This window comes from Mus musculus, chromosome 9 (genome assembly GCF_000001635.26).
Source record: "Mus musculus strain C57BL/6J chromosome 9, GRCm38.p6 C57BL/6J".
Taxonomy (NCBI): Eukaryota; Metazoa; Chordata; class Mammalia; order Rodentia; family Muridae; genus Mus; species Mus musculus.
In genome coordinates this window covers 49,055,576-49,079,168 of record NC_000075.6, presented here as the reverse complement: position 1 = coordinate 49,079,168, position 23,593 = coordinate 49,055,576, and the positions used below count along the sequence as shown (strand labels likewise).

Here is a 23,593-nt window from a genome sequence, read left to right as displayed (position 1 = left end):
GGCTGACCGAGATGAGTCCTCTCCGTATGCAGCCATGTTGGCTGCCCAGGATGTGGCCCAGAGGTGCAAGGAGCTGGGCATCACCGCCCTGCACATCAAACTCCGGGCCACAGGAGGAAACAGGACCAAGACCCCAGGACCTGGAGCGCAGCCCGCCCTCAGAGATCTCGCTCGCTCTGGGATGAAGACTAGGCAGATTGAGCATGCCACCCCATCCCCCTGACAGCACGCAAAGGTCGCCGTCTGTGAACAGGACTTCTCAAATTATTTTCTGTTAATAAATTGTTTTGTGTAAACTATAAAAAAAGAAAAAAAGAAAAAGAAAAAAAGAAAAGAGAAGAAAACTGGGTTTTGATCTCTTTTGCCTTAGCACATGTTATTAAAGACACTCACTCTCAACTCTGAAAGGCATTTACTGGAAAGAAATATTTTAAGAGGTTTCTGTAATTCTTGTAAGAACAAGTAATGTGCCCTTAATGCCCACCCCCCTCAAAAAACGTATTTTACAAATTCTGAACCCTAACTTTGGAATGTCCAAAGCCAGGGTCTAAAATTATAATGTATACAACTCTCAAGAGGGCCTGGGAACAAATCACACTGCGGAGCAGACTCATACTTGACAAGGGACAGCAGCGACAGTCAATGAACCCACCAGTGCTTTGCGTAAATTGATCATCGTAATGTCCAGTTCAGAAAACCTTCGTCCAGGCAAGGATGTCCTTATGTGAAGTTACGCTTCCATGATATACTGGCTCACCAAAACCAACAAGTAATTCCGAGAGGTTTTGAAGGAAATAATTACACCAAAGGAGGAACCCAGAGTCAGGAGAGCCTTTCTCCAAGGAGGAGCTATTTAATCTTAGCAAGGGCAGCTGCTCTTCTTTCTGTGTTCTGGAACAAGGCACGGATTAAAGCTTTGACTTCGCTGGAAGGGAATGCAGTTGCCAGGGGCCCTTTTCCATCTGCCCACCTGCAAAACAAGACAGGTTCTATTTCCTACTATGTCTGGGAGAAGCCATACCTTAAATTGTCTTACTTGATCCAAACACTTAAGTGGAATTAAATAAATCCTGTGAGGCCCATTCTTCTTTAGCTCTTGCTGCTCATGGCTGTATCTGGCACCAGCACAGCCAGAGAGTAGAGGCAGGGGAGAGACGGCTCCGGCTAAGAGCACTGAGCACTAGCTGCTCTTTCAGAGGACCAGAATTCACCTCCCAGAACCTACATGGCAGCTCATAACCATCTGTAATTCCAGTTCCAAGGGAATCAGACATACTCTTCTGGTCTCTATGGGCACCAGGCACACATGTGGTACACAGACATACATGCACACAAAATTCCCATACACATAAAATAAGTAAATCTTTAGAAAGAAAGAAGGAAAGACACACACACACACACACACACACACACTCTCACACGTGCAGTGGGGGGAGGGGCAACTGCCACCAGTGGTCCCAGCCCTCCTTCTTGACCATGTACAAAATGGGCCTCTATAGAAAACACATACGCACCGATCTCCAATTTCTTGCAAGCTAGCTTGTAGCATTATCATGAGTTCTTTGAAAGGCATCCATTTGGACACATAGACGGGAACCTCTTCTTGGTATTTCTTGTTTTTGTTTTCATCAGACAGAGGTGCAAACACTTGTGGACCTTCATCCATCACTGTTTTGCACAGGGAATACAATCTATCACCATCTTCAGTCGAGATGTCCTAGTGTTACACAAAGGGAACATAACAGAATAGAACTGAGACAAAGGGCAGGGCAGATCAGATGTTCTCCCAGTTATCCAGTTATGTAGCACATCTTACTAGCCACTAGATCCATCAGCTCTCTGCAACCCCTCCTGACTCTAGAATGATATAAGCTGTGTGTCAGCCAATGGCCAGCATGGGCTCTGCACAGGAGCTTGTGTCCCCAACACAAGGTGCTACACACTGTCCTATGAAGGACAGTGCTACTACAAGTAAGGGTTTGGTTGGCCTATGCTTTGAAGGATCAGCTAGCTACATCCAGGCAATTTTCCTCATAGTATCACCTACAGTCCACTCAACTGCACAGTGTGCTGGCAAAGTGGTACCGGCACAGACCGTGTTCACATTGCTAAATTAAATTACTTAGTTCATCTGCAGAACAAATGACTTCATACTAAGTAATATGCCTTGGGACCACTGCCCAGTTTCCAATGTCCCATTCCTAATTTAGATGCTAGACTAAGAAGTCACACAACCCTACTTTCTTATCTAGGAATAAAAGAGATGAACACGTTCCCAGCAAAACAGAATTTAGATAAGCCTGGAACCAACCAACCAAACCAACAGCATGAGGAAGACACGAAATGGCCAATCTCTTGTACCATTTGTGCCCATTAAAACAAGACTGCAACATAAAAAAACAAACAACTCAATCAAAAAATGGGGTATAGAACTAAACCAAGAATTCACAACTGAGGAATCTCGAATGGCTGATAAACACCTAAAAAAAAAAAAAATGTTCAAAGTCCTTAGTGATCAGAGAAATGCAAATCAAACGACCCTGAGATTCCACCTTACACCAGTCAGAATGGCTAAGATCAAAACCTCAGGTGACAACACATGTTGGGGAGGATGTGGAGAAAGAGGAGACTCCTCCATTGCTGGTGGGATTGCAAAATGGTACAACCGCTCTGGAATTCAATCTGGAGGCTCCTCAGAAAATTGGAAATAGATCTACCTGAAGACCCAGCTATATCATCTTGGGAATATACCCAAAACATGCCCCACCATGCCACAGGGGGATGTGTTCCACTATGTTCATAGAGGCCTTATTTGTGATAGCCAGAAGCTGGAAACACCCTAGATGTCCCATGACAGAAGAATGGATACAAAAAATGTGGTTTATTTACAAAATCGAATACTACTCAGCTATTAAGAACAAGGACATCCTGACTTTTACAGGCAAATGGATGGAACTAGAAAATATCATCCTGAGTGAGGTAACTCAAATCCAAACAGATATGCATGGTATGTACTCACTAATAAGTAGGTATTAGCCAAAAAGAAAAAAGAAAAAAAACCACACAGAATACACAAGATACAGTCCACAGAATTCAAAAAGCTCAACAAGCTGAAGTGCCCAAGTGAGGACGCCTCGGTCCCACTTGGGAGAAGAAAGCAATCACAAGTGGGGAGGGAGGGAGGGACTTGTGAGGGAAAGTGGATGGGGTTGGAGGCAGTTGGGGGTAGAGGGAACCTGACCTGGTATTGGGTAAGGGAAAAGGACTGAAGCCCTGAGGGCCAGCAGAAAGAATGGAAACAGGCAACCTCAAGAAATAGGAGGTTGGGGGGACCCCCTAGAATGCACCAGAGACCTGGGAGGTGAGAGACTCCCAGGACTCATAGGGAGGGACTTTTGATGAAATGCCCCAACAGTAGGGAGAGGGAACTTATAGAGCCCACCTCCAGCAGGAAGACAGGGCATCAAGTGAGGGATGGGGTTGTCATCCTACAGTCACACCTGAGGAAAAGAAGGTCCAGCAACAGGCCCAAAGTGGGATCCAGCTCAAGGGGAGGTCCCAAGGTCTGACTATTACTAAGGCTATGGAGCACTCACAAAAAGGGACCTAGCATGTCTGCCCTCCCAAAGATCCAACAAGCAGCTGAGTCAGATGTGGTTATTTGCACACAACCAATTGACAAAAGCAGCTGACCCCTGTTGTTGAATTAGAGAAGGCTGAAAGAAGCTGAGGAGAAGGGCGAACCTGTAGGAGGACCAGCAGTCTTAATTAATCTGGACCCCGGAGATCTGGACCACCAAACAGACAACATACACCAGCTTATATGAGGCCCCCAACACACATACAGTAGAGGACTTCCAGATCTGTGTTCATTCAGAGATGATGCACCTAACCCTCAAGAGACGGAGGCCCCAGGGAGTTTAGAGGTCAGGTGGGGCGGCGGGTGGGGGCATCCACATGGAGACAGGGGGATGGGGAGGAGGTATGGGATGTGGGACAGTTGGAGTGTAGATGGGGAGGGGTGGAGAATGGAATATGGAGTGTAAAAAATGAATTACAAATGAAATTATATAAATAAAGTCAGTCTCGGGATGGGACAGGACTTGCACTCCAAGTGTCCCTCAGCTCTTACCTCTAGAGCAGTGATCCTGCTCATCATCTCAGCAATCGCTGTGTTCAGCAAGGTCCCCATGGCCTTGCAGTATATGTTCACTGGCAGGACATCCTGCCACACGATCCCAAGTCTCCTTAGCTGGTGCAGCACCTGGAGAAGGAGATGGCTGTGATTCACACTCATCGTTTAGTGTGAGGAGTAAAATGGGAGAAAGAAGTGACACAGAAGTGAGGTAACGAGGACGCTGTGGCTCTTCAACATTTAACCTCTGTGCTATCCTCGAGAGAAGAAAAGCAGACTGGTCCTGAGGAGGGAGCGCCGCAGTGAAGAAGAGAGAAACTAAATGTGGTGCGAACACAATGGAGCACTGCTCAGCCGCAAAGACTGAAGTCATGCCATTCGCAAGAAAACACACACAGCTGGAAATGACCACTGAAAACAAAGTCAGTCTCAGTGGACACAGGTCACAGCTTTGCTCATTTGGGGCTCCAAGATTTTACACAGACCCATGATATAATGTGTGTATACATGGCGTGAAAGTGGAGCAAAAGGGGACAAAGGGCTAGCACTTGACATGAAAGGCAAAACAAAAGGAAAGGGGCAGGGGTTAAATACTCTCTTAATACTTGTATGCAAATGTCTTTATAAAACCCAGTCCATATACGATGAATACACAACAATGGGGTGGGGGGAGGGGACTCACTTAGGACAGGAGTAGAGAAAAAAACCTACATTTAATTTTTTTCACGAGTCAATATCATTGAGTCAATGGAAAGACGGCTTCCACTTGTCTTGGTTGAACAGAAAAAGACCTTACACACAGTTGGCACAAGCATCTAGACTTTCCAACAGGGAGCACAGGGCTCAAGTGCTGCCTGGACCTTAGTGCTACATCAGCCTCCTACCTGCCTCACTGCCTTGCTCGCTGCAGAGTAATTCTCTTCGTCGTCCATGTTCGCAAAGCTTCTAGCACTTGACAATCTCTCCAGAAGTTCTCCTTTCTGTGCCTGCATTTGGGCCAAAAAGCACTCCGTCCCTACAGAGGGAAGACAAAGAAGTAAGTGTAAACCTACTGAACCAAAACCAGGGTGGGGGAGCCGGGCATAAGACTGTCAGCTGACCTGTACGAGAACGACCACATTTGAAAACATCACTAAACGTGTTTGTTGTGTATAACGACTCTGGATCCACTCAGCCAGTCCTCCAATCCTACCACAGCGTAATAGATAAACCTTTTCCAGCAGTTTGCTTGGGATATGAGACAGCTAAGAAAAATCACTTCATTGGAAATGCAGTTTACTGTTCCAATGTCTATACCATTGATGGAGAACATCTACAACTGAAAAGCTGGGTGGATATTTAGAGTCTCAACTTTTCTCCGGGGATTCTCATAATAAATATCAATTTGCCATACAAATGTGGCTCTCTTCTGTCACAAGTGACTTGGTGGTGCCAATGCATACCAACAATAAAGTCTGGCATGCCAACACACCACAAAATCATGTTATGAAAAAATAATGTTTACACAAAGACGACACGTGTTTTATAGGATACCACAAATCAGAAGCCCTCCCACACTCTAACACATCTAGTGCATCCCCAACTCCAACCACCTCGATATTAAACTGCAAAGATACGAGGCTCTAAACATCGCATTTCCCCAAGGGTGAAGCATCAGTTACCAAGTCTTCTGAAGCCAGGTACAAGATCCACAAAGGTGGTCGTGCCATCGCAAAGGATGGGGGCGAGCCGCAATCTGAACTGATGACCGAGGGTCAGCAAGTGGTGAGCAATATACATGCAGTTGTTGTGGTGAATGGCAGCCAACTGGGGGAGCTTCCGAAGGTTCTCCCTAGGCCAAGAGGAAGGGCAGAAAGGGAAACCACCTGGTACACTTAAGTTGAGCTTTCTGGAAAGTCATCTGTGCTCTCAGGTGGTAGCCTTGGCTTTCCCCACTGTCTACCTCGTAAGTGCTGATCACAACAAAACCTGCTGTAGCTCTTGCTCTCATTCAGTGAGCCGTACCAGCCTGGCCTCAGCCAACAGACTGCCCTGGTGAAGCTGGAGGGGTCTCAGCAACTACAAGTGCTTGCTCTCCTTGCACAGGGCCTGAGTTTGGTCCCCGGTATACAAGTCAGGTGGCTCATAACCACGCCACCTGTAATTCCAGCTCTAGTGAATCCAACTTCTGGCCTCAAGGACACACACACACACACATATGTTTTTAAAAAAAAACCTATCCCAATGACTAACCAAAAAGAAAAGCCAAGTAAATAAACTGTTACTTCTGGCACAGGAAACACAGTAAACTGTGCATTCTGCCCTTAAAATTCAGCCAGGAGAAGCACAGGTTCACCTCCCCCCATCTCAACTCCCATTTCACCTATACAATGAAACACTGAAATCAGATTAGAATTTGATTTAAGAATATATAGATGTGGGGCTGGTGAGATGGCTCAGCAGGTAAGAGCACCCAACTGCTCTTCCAAAGGTCCTGAGTTCAAATCCCAGCAACCACATGGTGGCTCACAACCATCCGTAACAAGATCTGACTCCCTCTTCTGGTGTGTCTGAAGACAGCTACAGTGTACTTACATATAATCAATAAATAAATCTAAAAAAAAAAAAAAAAAAAAAAAAGAATATATAGATGTTTACACTTTACCGCATATAAGTCCTTTGAAGTTGACTACAGATCAGAATCTCATGGAGAAATATAAAATGTAAAGATATTTAGATTTTTCCCCAAACAGACTACCACAACCTTTGAGAATGAAACCAGGCATTTTTACTTTTTGAAATCTCGGCAGATGATTTTTTTAAACCCAGAATTGAATTCACTGCTTCAATTCTTCCACACAAATTAGTGTCTACCCAGTTGAGGATGTAACCCTAAGAGAAGGTCTGAGCAGGTCTGGCCACCGCAGATGCGTATGCGTGACTGCTTGGCCGTGGGGAGTGGCAGTCAATTTCTTCTCCAGCACCATGTCTGCCCTGAATGCCACCATGTTTCTCTCCATGACAATAAATGTCTGAAACTGTAAGCCAGTCCCAATTAAATGTTGTCCTTTATGAGAGTTGCCATGGTCACGGCGTCTCTTCACAGCAATGGAATCACTGGACGAGGACCTTTCTATTTCCTAACCCAGAAAGGTACATTGGCTCTGAAAATGTCTGGACATTAAAAACTGGACACAGTTCTTTTGAGCTTCTAAGTGTATGCTATCTTCCTACACACAAAAATCACTATACATTCACAGTAATGTCTACAGCCTTTAAAAGGGCTAAATTTGGCGTACTAACTGAATGTTAATCACTGTCTTTGGTGAAAATATAAAGTTACTGGTTTTAACCTGACTTAATAACTTCAAGGTCCAACTACACAGAAAAGAGATACTCACTTGTGGTATGTTGGTACCACATCATGGAACAAATGGAAGATATTCCTCACTGAGTAGAAGAGCTGGACAGCACTGGAAGGAAAATAAACACAGAATGAAATACAGAATGAAGCGGGTAGTCTATTAGTGAAGGTCATGTGATAAAAACCACAGCTCAGAAACCACACGCCTTGGTCACTGCAGGAAAGCACCGTGGACCTCGGTGGAGACACACCCAACCGGTACCTCTAACCTGAACTTCTCTTCTAGAACCTGGATACATTAACAACCTTCAGAACACAAACACCCCAAAGCCTCTTCCCCATCCGTGCTCTGCCAGCACCCAAAGTATCCTTCCAGTGACAGACAGAGTTAAGCCTCAAGCAAATGTCATCCATTTCCCGAAGCATTGTGCAAAGGGCATCAACAGAGGCTCTCCCGGGCTTTCCGGGTCAGGCGGACCTTCAGCTTTCCCCTTCCCCTTCTTCCCCAACGCAAAGGGACGAAGCAACACTTCTGAGAATAGAATCGAACCCTCAAGATCCTCTGCCCTTTAAACCTGAGCTTTAACTACCTACAGATCACTATTAAGATGCATTTAAAAGTGTGTGTGTGTGTCTGTGTGTGTCAGGAGGGGGGCAGGGAAACTTAGCCTCCAAAATGAACCTTACAAGAAAAACCACATTAGAGGAAATAATGTCAACTATGTTTATCTTCCCAAAAGAGCACACTCATCCCTTATAAAGAAACAGATCTCTTCTGCAGGGTCAGTGAACAACAAACAACAGCTCTCTTGCAAACCTGGTGACCTGAGTGTGATCCCTAGAGCCCACGTAAAGGTGGAAGGAAAAACTGATCCCACAAAGTGTCCCCTGACCTCCACATGTGCCATAGCAAGATCAAGAACATACACATGCATATAGATAATAATAAAAATAAACACTTTTCTTTCTACTTACAATACTAGATAGCCTAATTATAGCTATGGCAGTATTTGGAAACGTGTTCTATCCAGAGCAACATAAAACAGAATATCTGCACACAGAAATAACCCAAGACCTGAGGATACAATGACTAACTCAAGCCTAAACTCCATGGCTTTTCTTAAGGCTGACAACAGCTCCATGCAGACTCACTGAACGGCCTTTATAGGACCAGCTCTACAACCAACTGGGTAGCCTGCCATTTTTTAACACAGGAGCTGCTTCCCTAAGACACAGGAGCCTTTCAAAACCAAAAGATCCCATATGAGATGTGAAACAGAGCCTGAGGTACCCTGAACACACTGTGGATAAGAGGAGCCATCTTGAAAGGGTGAAAGCAAATCTGCAGTGTGTTCTACCTCCAAAGACAACTGACTCTTCCTCCCTGGCAAGCTGCCACTATGTGGAGTTGAAAGGGGACATTCCCAGGTCCCTCTGGCTCCCCAGGCTCAGGTGATGCTGCCGCGTGTGGCATAACTACCACAGTTATCCAGCAAGGAGCATTTCAGTATTAGCCCTTTTCTGCCTGTGCTTTCTTATGTAACATCCTTTGATCACAGACAACCAAAGTGCGGCAAAAATTAAAGTGTCACTTACTAAAAAGTGAAAACAATTTTTAATGCCAGATAAGCCGGCATAGCAATCTACACCTGCATCTATGTCTTTGCTTCTTATTTCATACTTGATTTGTACTAGGTAACCAAGTTACCTTAGTAGGCCTAGACCTCGCTTTGTAGGCCAAGCTGGCTTCAACTTCACACTCCTGCCTCAGCCTTCCAAGTGCTGCGTCATGAACATGAACCAGCACGCCCAACTAGCATCTGCTTTTATGCCTGTGTTACTGTAAGGAAATGACAGGGATCAAGTTATCTGTGTTACCATTGGTCGCTACTTGTTGTTGCCTCAAGTAAAGTCTGATAAGCGAGCTCCATTAACTTCTTCACAGCCTCGCTGATGCGGCACGTGGGTAAAGAAAAGGACTGAGGGTCCAGAGAAGTCTCAGGCTCTAGGTTCCCGGCGTCGGTGAACTGCGCTTTGCAGACCGTCTGTACTTGTAGCTTGTGATCAGCATCAGGACTGGGTAAGTCTGGTAAGGCTTCCTTACAATCGGGACCAATCTAAAATTCAAACACAGCAGCAGAAAAGACTGTTTCTGGGAAAATGCAAACTCAAGCACACAACAAAAGCTGAAGACACTCAAGGCTTGCGTGTTGATGGAGGCATGGCCCTACAGGTGACTAGAAGATCCTCACACAAGTGGCCTAAGGACTGACTGGTCTTGACTGATAGCACACCGGAAGAAAGAAACAATCATGTGTACTGTGGGATTCTTTTTTTTTTTTAAGATTTATTTATTTATATATATATATATATATAATGTTCTGCCTGAATGTATGCCTCCATGGCAGAAGAGGGCACCAGATCTCATTATTGATGATCATGAGCTACCATGCGGTTGCTGGGAATTAAACTCAGAAGCACCGGAAGATCAGCCAGTGCTCTTAACTTCTGTGTCATCACTCCAGGCCCCCCGAGATTCTTCTTTTTTTTTTTTTTTTTTTTTTTTTTTTTTTTTTTGGTTTTTCAAGACAAGGTTTCTCTGTAGCCCTGGCTGTCCTGGAACTCACTTTGTAGACCAGGCTAGCCTTGAACACAGAAATCCGCCTGCCTCTGTCTCCCAAGTACTGGGATTAAAGGCGTTCGTACTCAAAGAAAAGGGAGACAACAGGAGCACTTGAAGAGGACCATTTGTCTCCGAGAGCTTGGCAACTGCCACTCTTCCCTACTTCACGATACATGTCTCAGAACGAAGCTGCTTCCCATACAAGATGCGGTCAACCCCAAGTACCTTGACAGTGTTGTGAATCTCAGAGGTCATGAGATTTCTAGCCGCCACAATCACATCCTGGCACTTCTTATTAGCAAAATGAGAATTGATATTGCGAGCATATTTCAGCAAGTCAGTAGTATCGCCTTTTAAAAACCTCATCTCCTTTAGGAACTTTTCAAATTCTTCTGTGGACTGTATAATCTGACAAAGACAAACATAAGAAAAAGAGAAAGGAATTATCTACAGTTCTCCCTTGGTACATTTTGGGAATTAGCTCCAGAATACCCCTCAGAAATTACAATCCATGGATGTTCAGTCCTCTGCATAAGCAAGCACACTGTCCACCCTCTCTTGATATCCTTACATCATCCCTAGCTTACAGTCCTTAGTAGACTGTAAATGTTATGTAACCATCATCCTCTGAAACTCCAGTTTCATAAAAAATGACAAGAAGAACTGTCATATAAATCTAGTAAAAATACAAATTTTCCCCAAGTATTGTCCGTCAACAGTCAGGCTGAGCCTATAGATAATGCAGATCAACTGTGCATACATTATCAAAATGAAAATTTCAAACCCACTGTAATGAAAAGAATAAGAACCAAGACTGAAGTGGAAATTTCTGGTTTCTTTGGAACTCAGTTGTGTCATGTGACGCTTTTCTGGAAGCTGCCTGAAGAGGACGCTTTGCTGAGGCAGTCACATGACAGGATATTCTCTGAGGCAGTCACTTGAGAGGATGCATGACAGTTAGAAAGAGCATTATATTAATAGAGCCCCACAGACAATGAACAACACTCTTGCACTGGTTCCCCTTGCAACACTCCTTGGTCATCACTGATCTTTGCTTGTTGTGACTTTGCAGAGAGAAAGGAGCCTAAGATCTCCTGGTATTCTGGCTGCTTCTTGCTGATGGACTGGTGCCAGTTAGGCAGAGCCTCTCCGTTTCTTCTGGGCTGAGCCGCTGCTACTGATTCATGTTTAGTGTTTTGGACTGAGCTGCTGATATCCTGACAAGGAAGATTGGAATTGGCCCAAAGAACTACTTCTAAACAGGCCCACATTCCTTTTGTCTTATTAACCATCTCTTTCCCCTACCTTTGGTCAGTGGGCTAGAAGGGAGATTGAAGCATTTAAGAACCATTATTAAAGTAGGTTCTGAAAAATCTAAGCCAACACAAGATGGCCATTTATTCAAGTCATCAATTACTTGGTTTAAAAATATACATCCTCAGAGCTGGAGAGGTGGCTCAGCAGTTAGGAGCACTGGCTGCTTGTGTGGAAAGCTGGGGTTTGATTGGCAGCACTCATGTGGTAGCGCCCAACCATCTGTAACTCCAGTTTCAGAGAATCTGATGCCTTCTTCTAATCTCCACAGGCACCAGGCACATGATCCACATACATACATACACTCAGGCAAAACACTCTTGTACATCTTTTAAAGAATTAAAATTAAAAATAAATTTTAATTATACATCCTTCCAACCCTAGATTCATTTGGAAGAGACTCTTCAATAGAATTTGAAGACTCTAATAATGGTGTCAAGATCTTATAAACACCTTTATTTTAGCATTCCAGCAAGCACTAAAAAGGGGATCCCACAAAATAGCTATTACAGCTGATAAAATTATCAAATTTTTTAAAAAGGCACAAAAAAGCAGGCTTTCTTCATCAAAGAGGCAGGAAGCCAGAAGAGAAATGAAGTTATTTGTTATTTTCACTCATTAATAATTTTTGGTTTTCGTTTTTCCAGATAGGGTTTCTGTGAGTAGCCCTGGCTGTTCTGGAACTCACTCAGTAGACCAGTTTAGCCTTGAACTCATAGGGATCCACCTACCTTTGCCTCTCAGGTGCTGGAATTAAAGGTGTGTGACAGCACCACCTGACTTTTAATAGTAACAGTTTTCTTAAGGGTATAACTTGAGAACAAAAGATAAATAAATAAATAAATAAATAAACCAACCAACAGAGCATAGAACTTTCCTGACTGAAAGCGTATTCTCTCTCCACCCTTTACCTCTTCGTATTCCTGGAGCTTGCTGCTGTTTGTGGGAATAGAGTAAACCAAGCAGTTTCTGATGAGGCACTCAGAAAGGTCCTCCCAGATCCCCTCACCAAGCATCTCAGCCAACACGATCCCAGGGACTTTTCCAATTTCTAGGTCAGCATCAAGAGGCAAATCTGAATTCAAAGGAAAAAGTTTTAGACAAATTCGTAATCCCTAGTTTTCTAAAATGACTCAGTTTTAAGATGGTAGGCAGAACAGGTTTCCAGATGGCCAGGGTAACACAGAAAATAAGAATGTATGTAAATTAAAATGAAAGGGTGGTGGGCAAGAGAAGCAGCACAGACAGCGCGATAGGTCCCTCGACAGGCTGTACGTGGCAATGCACGGTGTAAAGTTAGAACTGCTGTACTCTCTGCTCACGTGGGTCCTGCTCACCACAGCACCCCGGCCCTCCGCGGCAATACACACCATACACACTACACTGCAATCATCTAACCATACGCCATTACTCTGATTATGTAGCAAATACTCAGAAAGTATGCGTTCCAAGTTAAAACTAGCTTTTAATAAAGCCTTACAAAACCTTCCTTCTCTTTTTAATAATAAAAAAAGCAAACACAAAAGAAAGAACACTCTACTTTTCCATCTCTGTATATGATTTGGGAATTTATCCTAAGCAAAGTATCAGTAAGTTACATGAAATCACACTGCCTAGTCTGCCAAGCAGTGTCTTAGTTACTGCCTCCTTTACAGTTTATTTCATGGTTAGTGTTTTTCAAAGTACCTTGGGACCATTAGGTTTAGAATAGCATACTTCCCACTTAAGTAACAGTTAAAGGCCAACTGAACGGCTCAGTGGGTAAAGCTGCTTACCACTCAAGCTTAATGACCTACCATCAATTCCCAGAACAGGTACATGGTAGAAGAACTGACCCAAGTTGTCCCCCAACAGTCACACTCAACAAGTAAATATAAAGCCAGGCAGTGGTGGTGCACACCTTTAATCCCAGCACTCAGGAAGCAGAGACAGGAGGAACTCTGAGTTCGATGCTAGCCTGGTTTAAGAGTAAGTTCCAGGACAGCCAGAGCTATACAGAGAAACCCTATCTTGAAGAAAACCAATAACCAAATAAATGTGAAAAGAAATAAGGGGAGAAAAAGCCAAGATGTTGATGCTTTCTTTTAAACTCTTATACCAACATCAATTATCCCTGATTTACAAATGACAACAAAAATGGGCTCTTTGCCTCTGCTCATGAGTTACAGGGTTTCAGAAAATCTACTGAAACCATGTCATAGTTTCACTGAAATAAGGGAACACTTGCTAAACATTCAAATAATAGAAAATGAACATGTGGATTTGTGTAATTCAGAATGAGACAGGATCTTACTCTGTAGTCTAGGCTAGTCTGGAAGTCACTGTGATCCTCCTGCCTCAGCCTACTGTCTACTGACAGTACAAGAATAAACAACCACAGTATTTCTCACTGATCTCATTTTAAAAGGATGGGAGGGTGGCTGTCACCTGTCACTTGCTAAGAACTTGTATCCCCATAAAACTCTTTAGCTGAAGCCAAGCAGCAACTGACAGTATAAGGCAGGGAGACCAATGGCCCAGTCCAGGATCACAGTAAGTTCTAGGCCAGATAATGAGACACTTGTCTCAAAGAAAACCAAAACAAAATAACAAAATTGAATTTATTCCCAACTATCAGGAGATGGACATGGAAAAACATAGCTGTGATCTAGCCTTAGGAGGCTAAGGCAGGAGTTGTGCTCCTATCAAAGCTACACTAAGAATTCCTTGCTTTGTATCTAAATCACTAATCAAAAAAATCAGTAATTTATGATTGTTAGGAAGGCCCATGAATAGCAATGTTTTTAAAGTGTTAAAAAAACCTTTCCTCAGAAGAATGCTGGCTGGAACATCCCCCAAGACTGCTGAGGAAAGCAAGGACAACATAAATCAAACAGACTAGAAATAGCAGTACTGTTTTAAAACACCAGAAGAAACTTCTTTTGTTGGTTTTTTTTCAAGTCAGGGTTTCTCTGTGTAGCCTGGTTGTCCTGGAACTCACTCTGTAGACCAGGCTGGCCTTGAACTCAGAGATTCACCTGCTTCTGCCTCCCGAGTGCTGGGACCAAAGCTGTGCATCACCACCATCTGGCTCAGAAGAAACTTTTGTAAGTGGATGGTGGGGGAAGGGATATCTGATTCAAAGCAAATCAGGCAATTTCTAATGCAAGTACATCAAAATTACCAATGGGCCGAGTGTTAATGTGATTTGTTCCTGATATCCCTCCTCATTTGTTTGCATCAGGTTAATGGGGATTCTTCTATGGAAACATACACAACAGACCTGGCTCATTTCTCTTACTATTAAGGCAAGTGTCCCAAAATATGTTATCAGATGTCCAAGAGATGTACATCCTAGACTCTAGCTAAAATACCATTAAAATACAGGCTCTGAGATGTCACTAATGACCCAAGATGGCAAAGAGAAAACTATAAATTAGGCAAGAAGATAGGGTCTACTGTGTTCCTAAGGCGAGACTTAGCCCAGGTTTCAGCCCTTTTGCTCTAAGAATAACACATGTAAACGCAGCATGCACATTTCCTAATTGTAAACGGCTGTCTTGGTGTACACACCTAGAAGCTGTTTCTGGAGCACTTCCAGGACCAATCGGATCTTTGCAAAAGCTTCGGGTGGTGATGGGTGTTCCAAGTCCGTCGTCAGAGACTCGAAACAAATGCTAACTGAACTTGGCTGCCTTTCAATCACAGCATGGAGCGACGGGCAGGTCACCAGAGGCTTAAGGATATACTTCAGCAGCATCTGACCTGAAATCATGGCCATGGGGACACTCATCAACACCCACCAGAAACACACTACTCACATACGAAATCCCCAAACGTAAAGAAAGGAAAAAGAGTAAGACATTGACTCAAAAACATAAAAACATTAAAATTTAAAAATTGGGGGCTGCCTTTAATCCCAGCACTTGGGAGGCAGAGGCAGGTGAATCTCTGGGAGTCTGAGGCCAGCCTGGTCTACAAAATAATTCTAGGACAGCCAGAGAAATCCTGTTTTGAACACAAAAAAAAAAAAAAAAAAAAAAAAACAACAAATAAACAGATATTAGGGGCTGAAGAGATGGTTCAAAGGTTAAGAGAATTTCTTGTTACTGCATAGTACCCAGGTTCGATTCTTAACATCCACATGAGGCTCACAAACCTTCCTAATTCCAGTTCCACAGGATCTGATGCCCTCTTTTCCAATGTACCCTTGACGCAGACATTCACACAATCAAAACCCCATATATATAAAAATAAAATAAATCTAAAAATAAAAATTGTTTAAAATCATCACTAGAAGAAAACCTCTAAGGAGTAAATGTGCCAAAAATATATATCATGAGGAATAAAGAGATGGCTCAAGGTAAGAGCACTGGCTACTCTTACAAAGGACTTGGGTTCAGTTCTTAGCATCTACATGACAACTCGAAATTGGCTATAAATCCAGTTTCAAGGGATCTAACATCTTCCATGGGTAGCAAACATACATAGGGCTCCCATATATATATAAGTAGGCAAATGAGCCATATACATAAAAATGAGTAAATTTAAAAAACAAAAACAAAAAATATCCGGGCTGGAGAGATCCAGAGGTCCTGAGTTCAATTTCCAGCAGCCACATGGTGGCTCACAACCATCTGTAATGGTCATCCGATGCCCCCTTCTGGTGTATCTGAAGACAGTGACAGTATACACACATAACATGAAATATTTTAAAAGAATAAAAAAATAAAAATAAAATCTCAAAATATACCCACGAAATTACATATTACAGGTTTTCCCAGAGTATCTTTCCTACCTAAAAACTTTTAAGTTATTCAAAACCAATAGCTGTTAAAAACTAAGAACTAGTTAGGTTTTTTCTTTAAATATTTATTTACTTATATTATGTATATGAGCACACTGTCACTGTCTTCAGACACAGCAGAAGAGGGCATCAGATCCCATTACAGATGGTTCTGAGTCACCACATAGTTGCTAGGAATTGAACTCAGAACCTCTAAAAGAGAAGTCAGTACTCTCAGCTGCTGAGCCATCTCTCCAGCCCAAGAAATAGTTTTTATTTTTATTTATTTATTTATTTACTTATTTGGTTTTTCAAGACAGGGTTTCTCTGTGTAGCCCTGGCTGTCCTGGAACTCACTTTGTGACCAGGCTGGCCTCAAACTCAAAAGTCCGCCTGCTTCTGCCTCCCGAGTACTGGGATTAAAGACATGTGCCACCACGGCTGGCTCCAAGAAATAGTTTTTAAAAAGAGCCCATGCATTACAAAAAAAAAAAAAAAAAAAAAGACTTGTGACCATTGTCTTTGATGGATTATTAAGCCAAACACTGTCACTAATAGTCCCCTCTGAAGTTTATCAACTCTTCAGTCATCCCTTTAACACCAGGCCTTCTGAAAGTTAAAGTGAATGAAACAAATCACTTACCAAATGACTTCAGCTTGGTGGGTAATTCTCCAAGAATGGAAAAGGCCAAGAGGACAGAACTGATGGACGGCAGAGGAGTCATGTCCTCTTTCTCCGGCTGCTCAGTGCATAAATGAAGCTCTGTTTGTAGACAAGACTCTAAGCTGCTGGTATCTAAGAAAAGGAGGAAAATATCAGCTGTCTTAGCAATGTAATGTGATCATCTCCTCTCAGCATTTCCTCTCCTGAGATTCCTAAGAACAGCTTCATTACAATACGCTTAAACTGTGGCTAACTGTGGTATTCATGCCCTATGTACTGCTTCCAAACAGAAAATGCTCTTTTTTTTTTTTTGGTATGTCCAAAGTGCAAAAAAAAGATATGCCAGTAAGAAATGAAATGGTACCTAGCCGGGCAGTGGTAGGGCACACCTTTAATCCCAGCACTCGGGAGGCAGAGGCAGGTGGATTTCTGAGTTTGAGGCCAGCCTGGTCTACAAAGTGAGTTCCAGGACAGCCAGGGCTATACAGAGAAACCCTGTCTCGAACAGCCAAAATAAATAAATTAATTAATTAATGAAGAAGAAGAAATATTTCAACACTCCTGACAGCTTCGCACCTAAAACTTTCTGTATCATTTCTTTCAAAATACCAAGGGATATATCATATGTAATACACGGAAGTCAGGGCAAAATGGAAACAGGAAACAGAGCAGGATGGGGTTTACTCTGAACTAAATTTCAAAATCCAACACAGGAAAAGGAATGTCCTTCATAAACCTCTTCCTAGGTCTCACTCGAAGACAAATCATTACCAAAGTGAGCTCACTCACAGAAGTGAGAGGAGGAGGAGAAGGGAATGGGGGTAAATGTGACCAAAATCTATTATCTATTCTGTGAAATATCATCATGAAGTCTATTACTATACACAATATATGCTTTTGTTATGCACAATATATACTAATCAGAAAGATGAAAAACGTTCCCTTGAAAAGAGATCTGAAGCAGGTAAATGAAATACTGAAAAGTGAATAGATTAATATCTGACTAAGTGAAACATTCCTGTTTGTTAGTACTGAACATTCAGGATGTATTCAGAGGTCCATGTGGTGCAGGCAGATGAAGCAAAGCCGTCCACCTGAGGCCAGCAGCACCTTTTGCCGGCGGAAACTTCCATACAACCAGCTTCTGCCAGTCTTCTCCCAGGTGGTACAGTATGTTCTGCTTCTGCACGGTGAGCTCCATGCTGAGAGACTTCAACATTTTTAAGTCAAAGCATTTTCTGGACTTTAATAACTTCAAGCACTCCTGAGCCTGGTAGTAAAATGAAATCACTGTTAAACATCTCCTCTAGAGTCACAAAACATTAGAACCCACCTGTTGGATGGCAATGGGCAAAAGGGGCTCATCAGAGCGTGCCTACCTCCTCCAGGTGCCGAGCAGCAGGGATGTACTTCTTCTCTGCTAACGCACTGTTATACTCTTCAATAGCAGAGGAAAACTGAAAAGGAAACCCCTCGGTTAGCAGGCATCCAAACGTCTATGTCTGTTTTAAACATCAGCTTGTAAGTGTGAAAACACCGATCTGTCAGGGAGCGTCAGAACAATTAGAAGAGAGACAGCCTCCTCCTCCTCCTCCTCCTCCTCCTCCTCCTCCTCACCACCTTAACACGGCGGCGCCAGCTGGGCTTCATTACCTCTTGGAGTTGTTTGAGCAGAGTTAGGACTACAGAGTCTCTTTCCAGCTGCTGCTTCAGGTTTGTAAACTCAACAGTTGATATGTGAAGATCCCGACAGACCTAATTTATACAACAAAAGGGTAAGGACTTTCAGGCATTACCACATCAAAGGAATAAAACATGGATAGCCTATCACTAAACCTTAGTTCCCCAGTGGAATGTATGTTGAAATTTAAACACAGTTCTGACAGAAATAAAAGCACAGAAGATGACTAGGAGAGACTGGACCCTGGTTCAAAGTCTTACCCTATCTATACAAGAATGCCATTCTCAGGTCAATGAGACAGATGCTCAATGGGTAAGGCTCTTTCACCCATTCACTCACCAAGCCAGATGACCTGAGTTTTAGTGGCAAGAATCTGACACACAAAACAAATAGACAAAAATCAACAATCTCATCAACACCAACTGTCAAGTCACCTTCTCTTCTTTTTTCTGTTTGAGACAATCCAGCCCTGGCTAGCCCGGCACTCACTACACAGACCAGGCTGATCTCAAACTCGAGGAGATGGGCCTGCCTCTGCCTCATCACCTCCCCTAACACAAGCAGCTGTCTTTTTAAGTAGAGCTCGTCACTTGGATTACTAGAGAGACATCCACAGCGGCAAGTGATTGTGATTCTTATTTTAATGTTGAAGGAAACCTCACTTCTCACTCTACTCTCCCAAGGCCCACGCATCATTCATTTTCTCCCTTCTGTGTCTTACACTCCCCGTATCTCATTCTTTATTCATTCATGAAGTAAGGAATTAGACACCCAGGCATGGAAGGTGCCTCACACCAGATTTAAATATGTTGAATTTTTCCCACCTTGGTAAACAGTCCCTCCACTTGAGCAAGCACCTGACTTCCCTCCTCTTTCCCACCTTGGTAAACAGTCCCTCCACTTGAGCAAGCACCTGACTTCCCTCCTCCTTCCCACAAATAAGCTTTTTCTTTTTCTTGTTTTTTATTAGGTATTTTCCTCAATTACATTTCCAATGCTATCCCAAAAGTCCCCCATACCCTCCCCCCCACTTCCCTACCCACCCACTCCCACTTCTTGGCCCTGGCGTTCCCCTGTACTGAGGCATATAAAGTTTGCAAGACCAATGGGACTCTCTTTCCACTGATGGCCGACTAGGCCATCTTCTGCTACATATGCAGCTAGAGACAGGAGCTCCGGGGTACTGGTTAGTTCATATTGTTGTTCCACCTATAGGGTTGCAGATTCCTTCAGCTCCTTGGGTACTTTCTCTAGCTCCTCCATTGGGGGCCCTGTGATCCATCCAATAGCTGACTGTGAACATCCACTTCTGTGTTTGCTAGGCCCCAATAACCTTTTTCTAACAGTGACACAGTGTCTTAACTCCTGACGCCAGTCAGTCCACATCTTACTGTTAGGAAGGTTTTAGTCCCCCCCATCCCCATCCCACCCACCGTCTATCAAAACCGTCCTCGTCAAAACACTGCAGTTCTCTGCTCCATCAAAGCCTATCGCCAATACCAAGCTAACACTCCTACTCTCCTTCCTCCTCCCTCTCCCTCTTCCACAGTCCCATTCTCTAGTGATTTTCCTTACTTCTCTAAAATACCTGGCCATGTCTGGAGACAGTTTTTGATTGCCGCCACACTGAAGGAGGGCTGACATCTAGTGAATAACAGCCAGGGAGAAGAGCAGCTACAGTGTATAGGACAGAATCACTCAGCCTAAAATTTCAAGAGCCAAGGGTCTAGATGTGTTCCATTGACCAGACAGCTTGAGCCTCAGTTATCCTTGGCTCCTAAAGCATACCACATCTCCATCTTGTAGATGTAAAGCACTAGGCCACAGAGCATGGCAGGACAGGGAGAGCGAGAGTCCTCTGCAAGTTCATGCTAAGCAGAAGAGCCATGGTGAATAACACAAGCCACTTCATAAACAGCCGAATTCAAGAGAGACTGTTCTGACACTTAAACGTCCGGGACCAACTGCAGATCTAAGAGAATGCTATTAAAAGATGAAAGGGTGGTTGCAACGAGTGGCACAAGCCTCCAGTCTCTAATTTTAGCTTCTGGGGATGAGGAAGCTGGAGCATTGCAAACGCAGGCCAGCATGGGCTACACGGTGAACTCCAGGGCGACCGAGTTGCACAAAAAGGCCTTGGGGGGGGGGGGGGGGAAGCATTCTAACATGAAAGACCAAATTCTAAGCATTTTCATATGAAAATATTGAAAATTTAATTTAAAAAATTCCATTCAGCCTGGAGAGATGGCTCAGCAGTTAAGAGCACTTATCACTCTTCCAAAGGTCCTGAGTTCAAGTCCCAGCAACCACATGGTGGCTCACAACCATCTGTAATAGGATCCGATGTCCTCTTCTGGTGTGTCTGAAGACAGTGACCATGTATTCACATACATAAAATAAATAAATCTTAAAAAAAAATAATCCGGGCTGGTGAGATGGCTCAGTGGGTAAGAGCACCCGACTGCTCTTCCGAAGGTCCGGAGTTCAAATCCCAGCAACCACATGGTGGCTCACAACCATCCGTAACGAGATCTGACTCCCTCTTCTGGAGTGTCTGAAGACAGCTACAGTGTACTTACATATAATCAATAAATAAATCTTTAAAAAAAAAAAATAATCCATCTAAATGTAAGACATTATTATCTTCACTAGGAGAAAAGTTAATAAGTGGTGTGACTGAGTTTGAGAAATATTTCTAATTTAGAACTGAAGTCACCCTACCATCATTTAGTTCAACCTCAATTTACCAACAAGGAAAGGAAGATCCTGAAATGTTTCACAGGATAGCCTTGGAAAACAAGAGGTTATTAATATGATGCCTCCCCTAAGAAACCTAAGTTTACCCGATACAACAATCTCTGCTTACCTCAGTCTCTATCCTGGATTTCAGCTGGTCGATGTCGTTAGATAGAGTGTCCACCTGGGTAACTAGGGCCTGCGCACTCTGCATGGTAGGCAGGAACTCACTGTACTTCTTGCTGATCATATTGCATACTTCACCCTAGAATACAAGACAGGAAGTGCATGACGATGAAATGAATCAGGAACCTCATTAAAATACACAGCCTCTTCCAATGTTACAACTTTATCAAGTTACCCACAGCCATGGGTTTCCTTTAAAAACATTCCATTCATCTGTAAAATGTAGGAAGCCAATTCCCAACCCCCAAGGATGGGCAAGATCTTGTACAGAACAGACTCCGGAAATGAGAAAGATGGAGTCAAACATTTCACAGTAAACTGTATCATACTTTGTCCACAAATTTTAATCATCTACCTAATTACACATAGAAATACATAATTTATATAGCTTAATTTACTAATTTCCATCTTCTGGGTTACAAAATTTTCATTTTAAAACTTCTCAAATGATAAGAGGGCTAGGGAGATGCCTCCAATGGTAAAGGTGCTTGCCACCAAGCTTGATGACCGAAGTTCAACTCCCGGGACCCACACTGTAAAACCAAAGAACTGACTCCCACAAGCTGTCCTCTGACCTCCACACCCACACTACCACACACATGCGCCCACAGACATACACACATGAATAAAATAAATTTTTATAAAGGATTGAGTCTTGTTATCTCCCTTAATTCAAAGCAACTTAATATCTTCTTGAACACGCTGCACGATGTAAATTATGCTTGCCCATAAACTAATTCCTTTTATGTAGGAAAGATACTATTCTCCAAACTGGCCAAAAAACGGGGCTGAAGTGTAATACTTCAGCAGTTACAAAGCATCCCAGTACAAAAGAGAAGACTCAGGAGAAAAGTCAGGCATTTGTTTTATGCAGGAGGCTACAACTGAGATGGAAGAGGTGTGTGTGTGTGTATGTGTGTGTGTGTGTGTGTGTGTAGAAATACATTTAAAGTGGTAAAAAGCTGGAGGTGCAAGGACTATGCCTGCTTGAGGCACAGAAAGTAGTTCTCAGTTGACTGAAGATTCAAACTTATGTATGAAACAAATACTAGTGCAATGTCCTCATCCTAGATCATTAAAAAACAAAAAACCGTAAGCCACACTACAGAAATGCCAGTGGCATGAATACATAAAATTAAGAACTCTAACATCAAAAATTGTTAGGAGCGGGTGGGATGGTGGAGACCTTCCATTTCAGCACTCGGGAGGCAGAGGCAGGCGAATTTCTGTGAGTTCGACACCAGCCAGTTCTACAAAGCTTGAATCCAGGACAACGAGGGCTATTACACGGAGAAACCCTGTCTAGGAAAAAAAAAAGAAAAGAAAAGAAAGAAAGAAAAAAAGAAGAAGAAGAAAGTTGTTAGGTAGCGCCTACCAAGTCCAGACTTAGTGAGGTACACGTCATTTTCAAAGAAAGCCACTGAAGACCTGGCTTGCCAGGTAGCACTAATACGAAGTAAAACTATGGCTGTGAGTTGCATATTCATGCCGGTACCAGCTCATCAGCCCTCAGCATGCCTCAAGTTCCGTGCGTGAAGTAATACTTTTATAAACATATTCAACCAGTTAAAAGAAAATCCGAGGAGAACGACGCGACTTTCCTAGAATTATTACATCCATCCATAAATGAAGGAGTGGGTAGAGATGACAGATAGGGCGGCTGTCCTGTCCTAAGTGGACATCCGGGCTTCCAGTCCCACCTCCGGCTCCGCAGGTTTCTTCAGTCTTCTCCATCAGCGGCTCACTTTTGCCCAACTTGGCCCCACTCCCCACCACTAAACAGCCACGGCCTTTCCTCCTCACAATCCCAGGCCCTGGTCTCCAACCGCTCTGCGGCCGTGCTCCAAACAGCCCCCCAACACTTCTGAGCCTCCAACTCAGGAGGCTCCGCACCCGGCTCTCCCCAGCGGCAGCAGCCTGTGGCCCGCCCTCACCTTGATCTCCTCCACCCGCCGGGTCAGGCGGCTGATCCTGGTGCCCAGATCCTCCTTCTCCAGGCTCCCCGAGTGGGCCAAGACTTCTGTCACGAAAGAGGCCATCGCCACGAAGCGTACCCACACAAACAGGATAGGTCAACCCCGCTGCCAGCGCCGCAGCTCCGGTCCCGCCAGCGGCCTCACCGCAGGGCCTGCCGGGAAACTGAGTT

The 23,593-nt window shown here is 43.6% G+C and overlaps 1 protein-coding gene across 2 annotated transcripts; it reads right to left on the bottom strand.

Annotated features, from left to right (window-relative positions):
* Nucleotides 1-393: 393 nt before the first annotated feature.
* Zw10 (zw10 kinetochore protein) lies at nucleotides 394-23,593 on the bottom strand. 2 transcript variants are annotated; one of them, XM_006510371.3, is made up of 16 exons: nucleotides 23,382-23,593; nucleotides 21,392-21,526; nucleotides 18,498-18,599; nucleotides 18,224-18,301; nucleotides 17,939-18,114; nucleotides 16,824-16,976; nucleotides 14,968-15,159; nucleotides 12,327-12,490; nucleotides 10,327-10,509; nucleotides 9,357-9,595; nucleotides 7,516-7,587; nucleotides 5,797-5,966; nucleotides 5,020-5,150; nucleotides 4,133-4,264; nucleotides 1,515-1,717; nucleotides 394-970 (listed from the first exon to the last, which is right to left on the bottom strand). In XM_006510371.3, exons 6-16 carry the CDS (start codon nucleotides 16,903-16,905, stop codon nucleotides 850-852), a joined length of 1,689 nt encoding a protein of 562 aa, XP_006510434.1. In that variant the 5' UTR covers nucleotides 16,906-16,976; nucleotides 17,939-18,114; nucleotides 18,224-18,301; nucleotides 18,498-18,599; nucleotides 21,392-21,526; nucleotides 23,382-23,593; the 3' UTR covers nucleotides 394-849. The 2 variants fall into 2 exon arrangements, with proteins under 2 accessions (XP_006510434.1, NP_036169.1); NM_012039.2 differs by having other exon boundaries at nucleotides 396-970; nucleotides 17,955-18,114; nucleotides 23,382-23,588.

Excerpts from the sequence above, each read along its gene's own strand:
- Zw10 (NM_012039.2), bottom strand. The coding sequence starts at position 23,486 with ATGGCCTCTTTCGTGACAGAAGTCTTGGCCCACTCGGGGAGCCTGGAG. Across the intron at positions 10,510-12,326 it reads AGCTCCAGGAATACGAAGAG|ATTATACAGTCCACAGAAGA; the intron begins GTAAAGGGTGGA and ends TGTCTTTGTCAG. Across the intron at positions 1,718-4,132 it reads GCAGGATCACTGCTCTAGAG|GACATCTCGACTGAAGATGG; the intron begins GTAAGAGCTGAG and ends GTGTAACACTAG.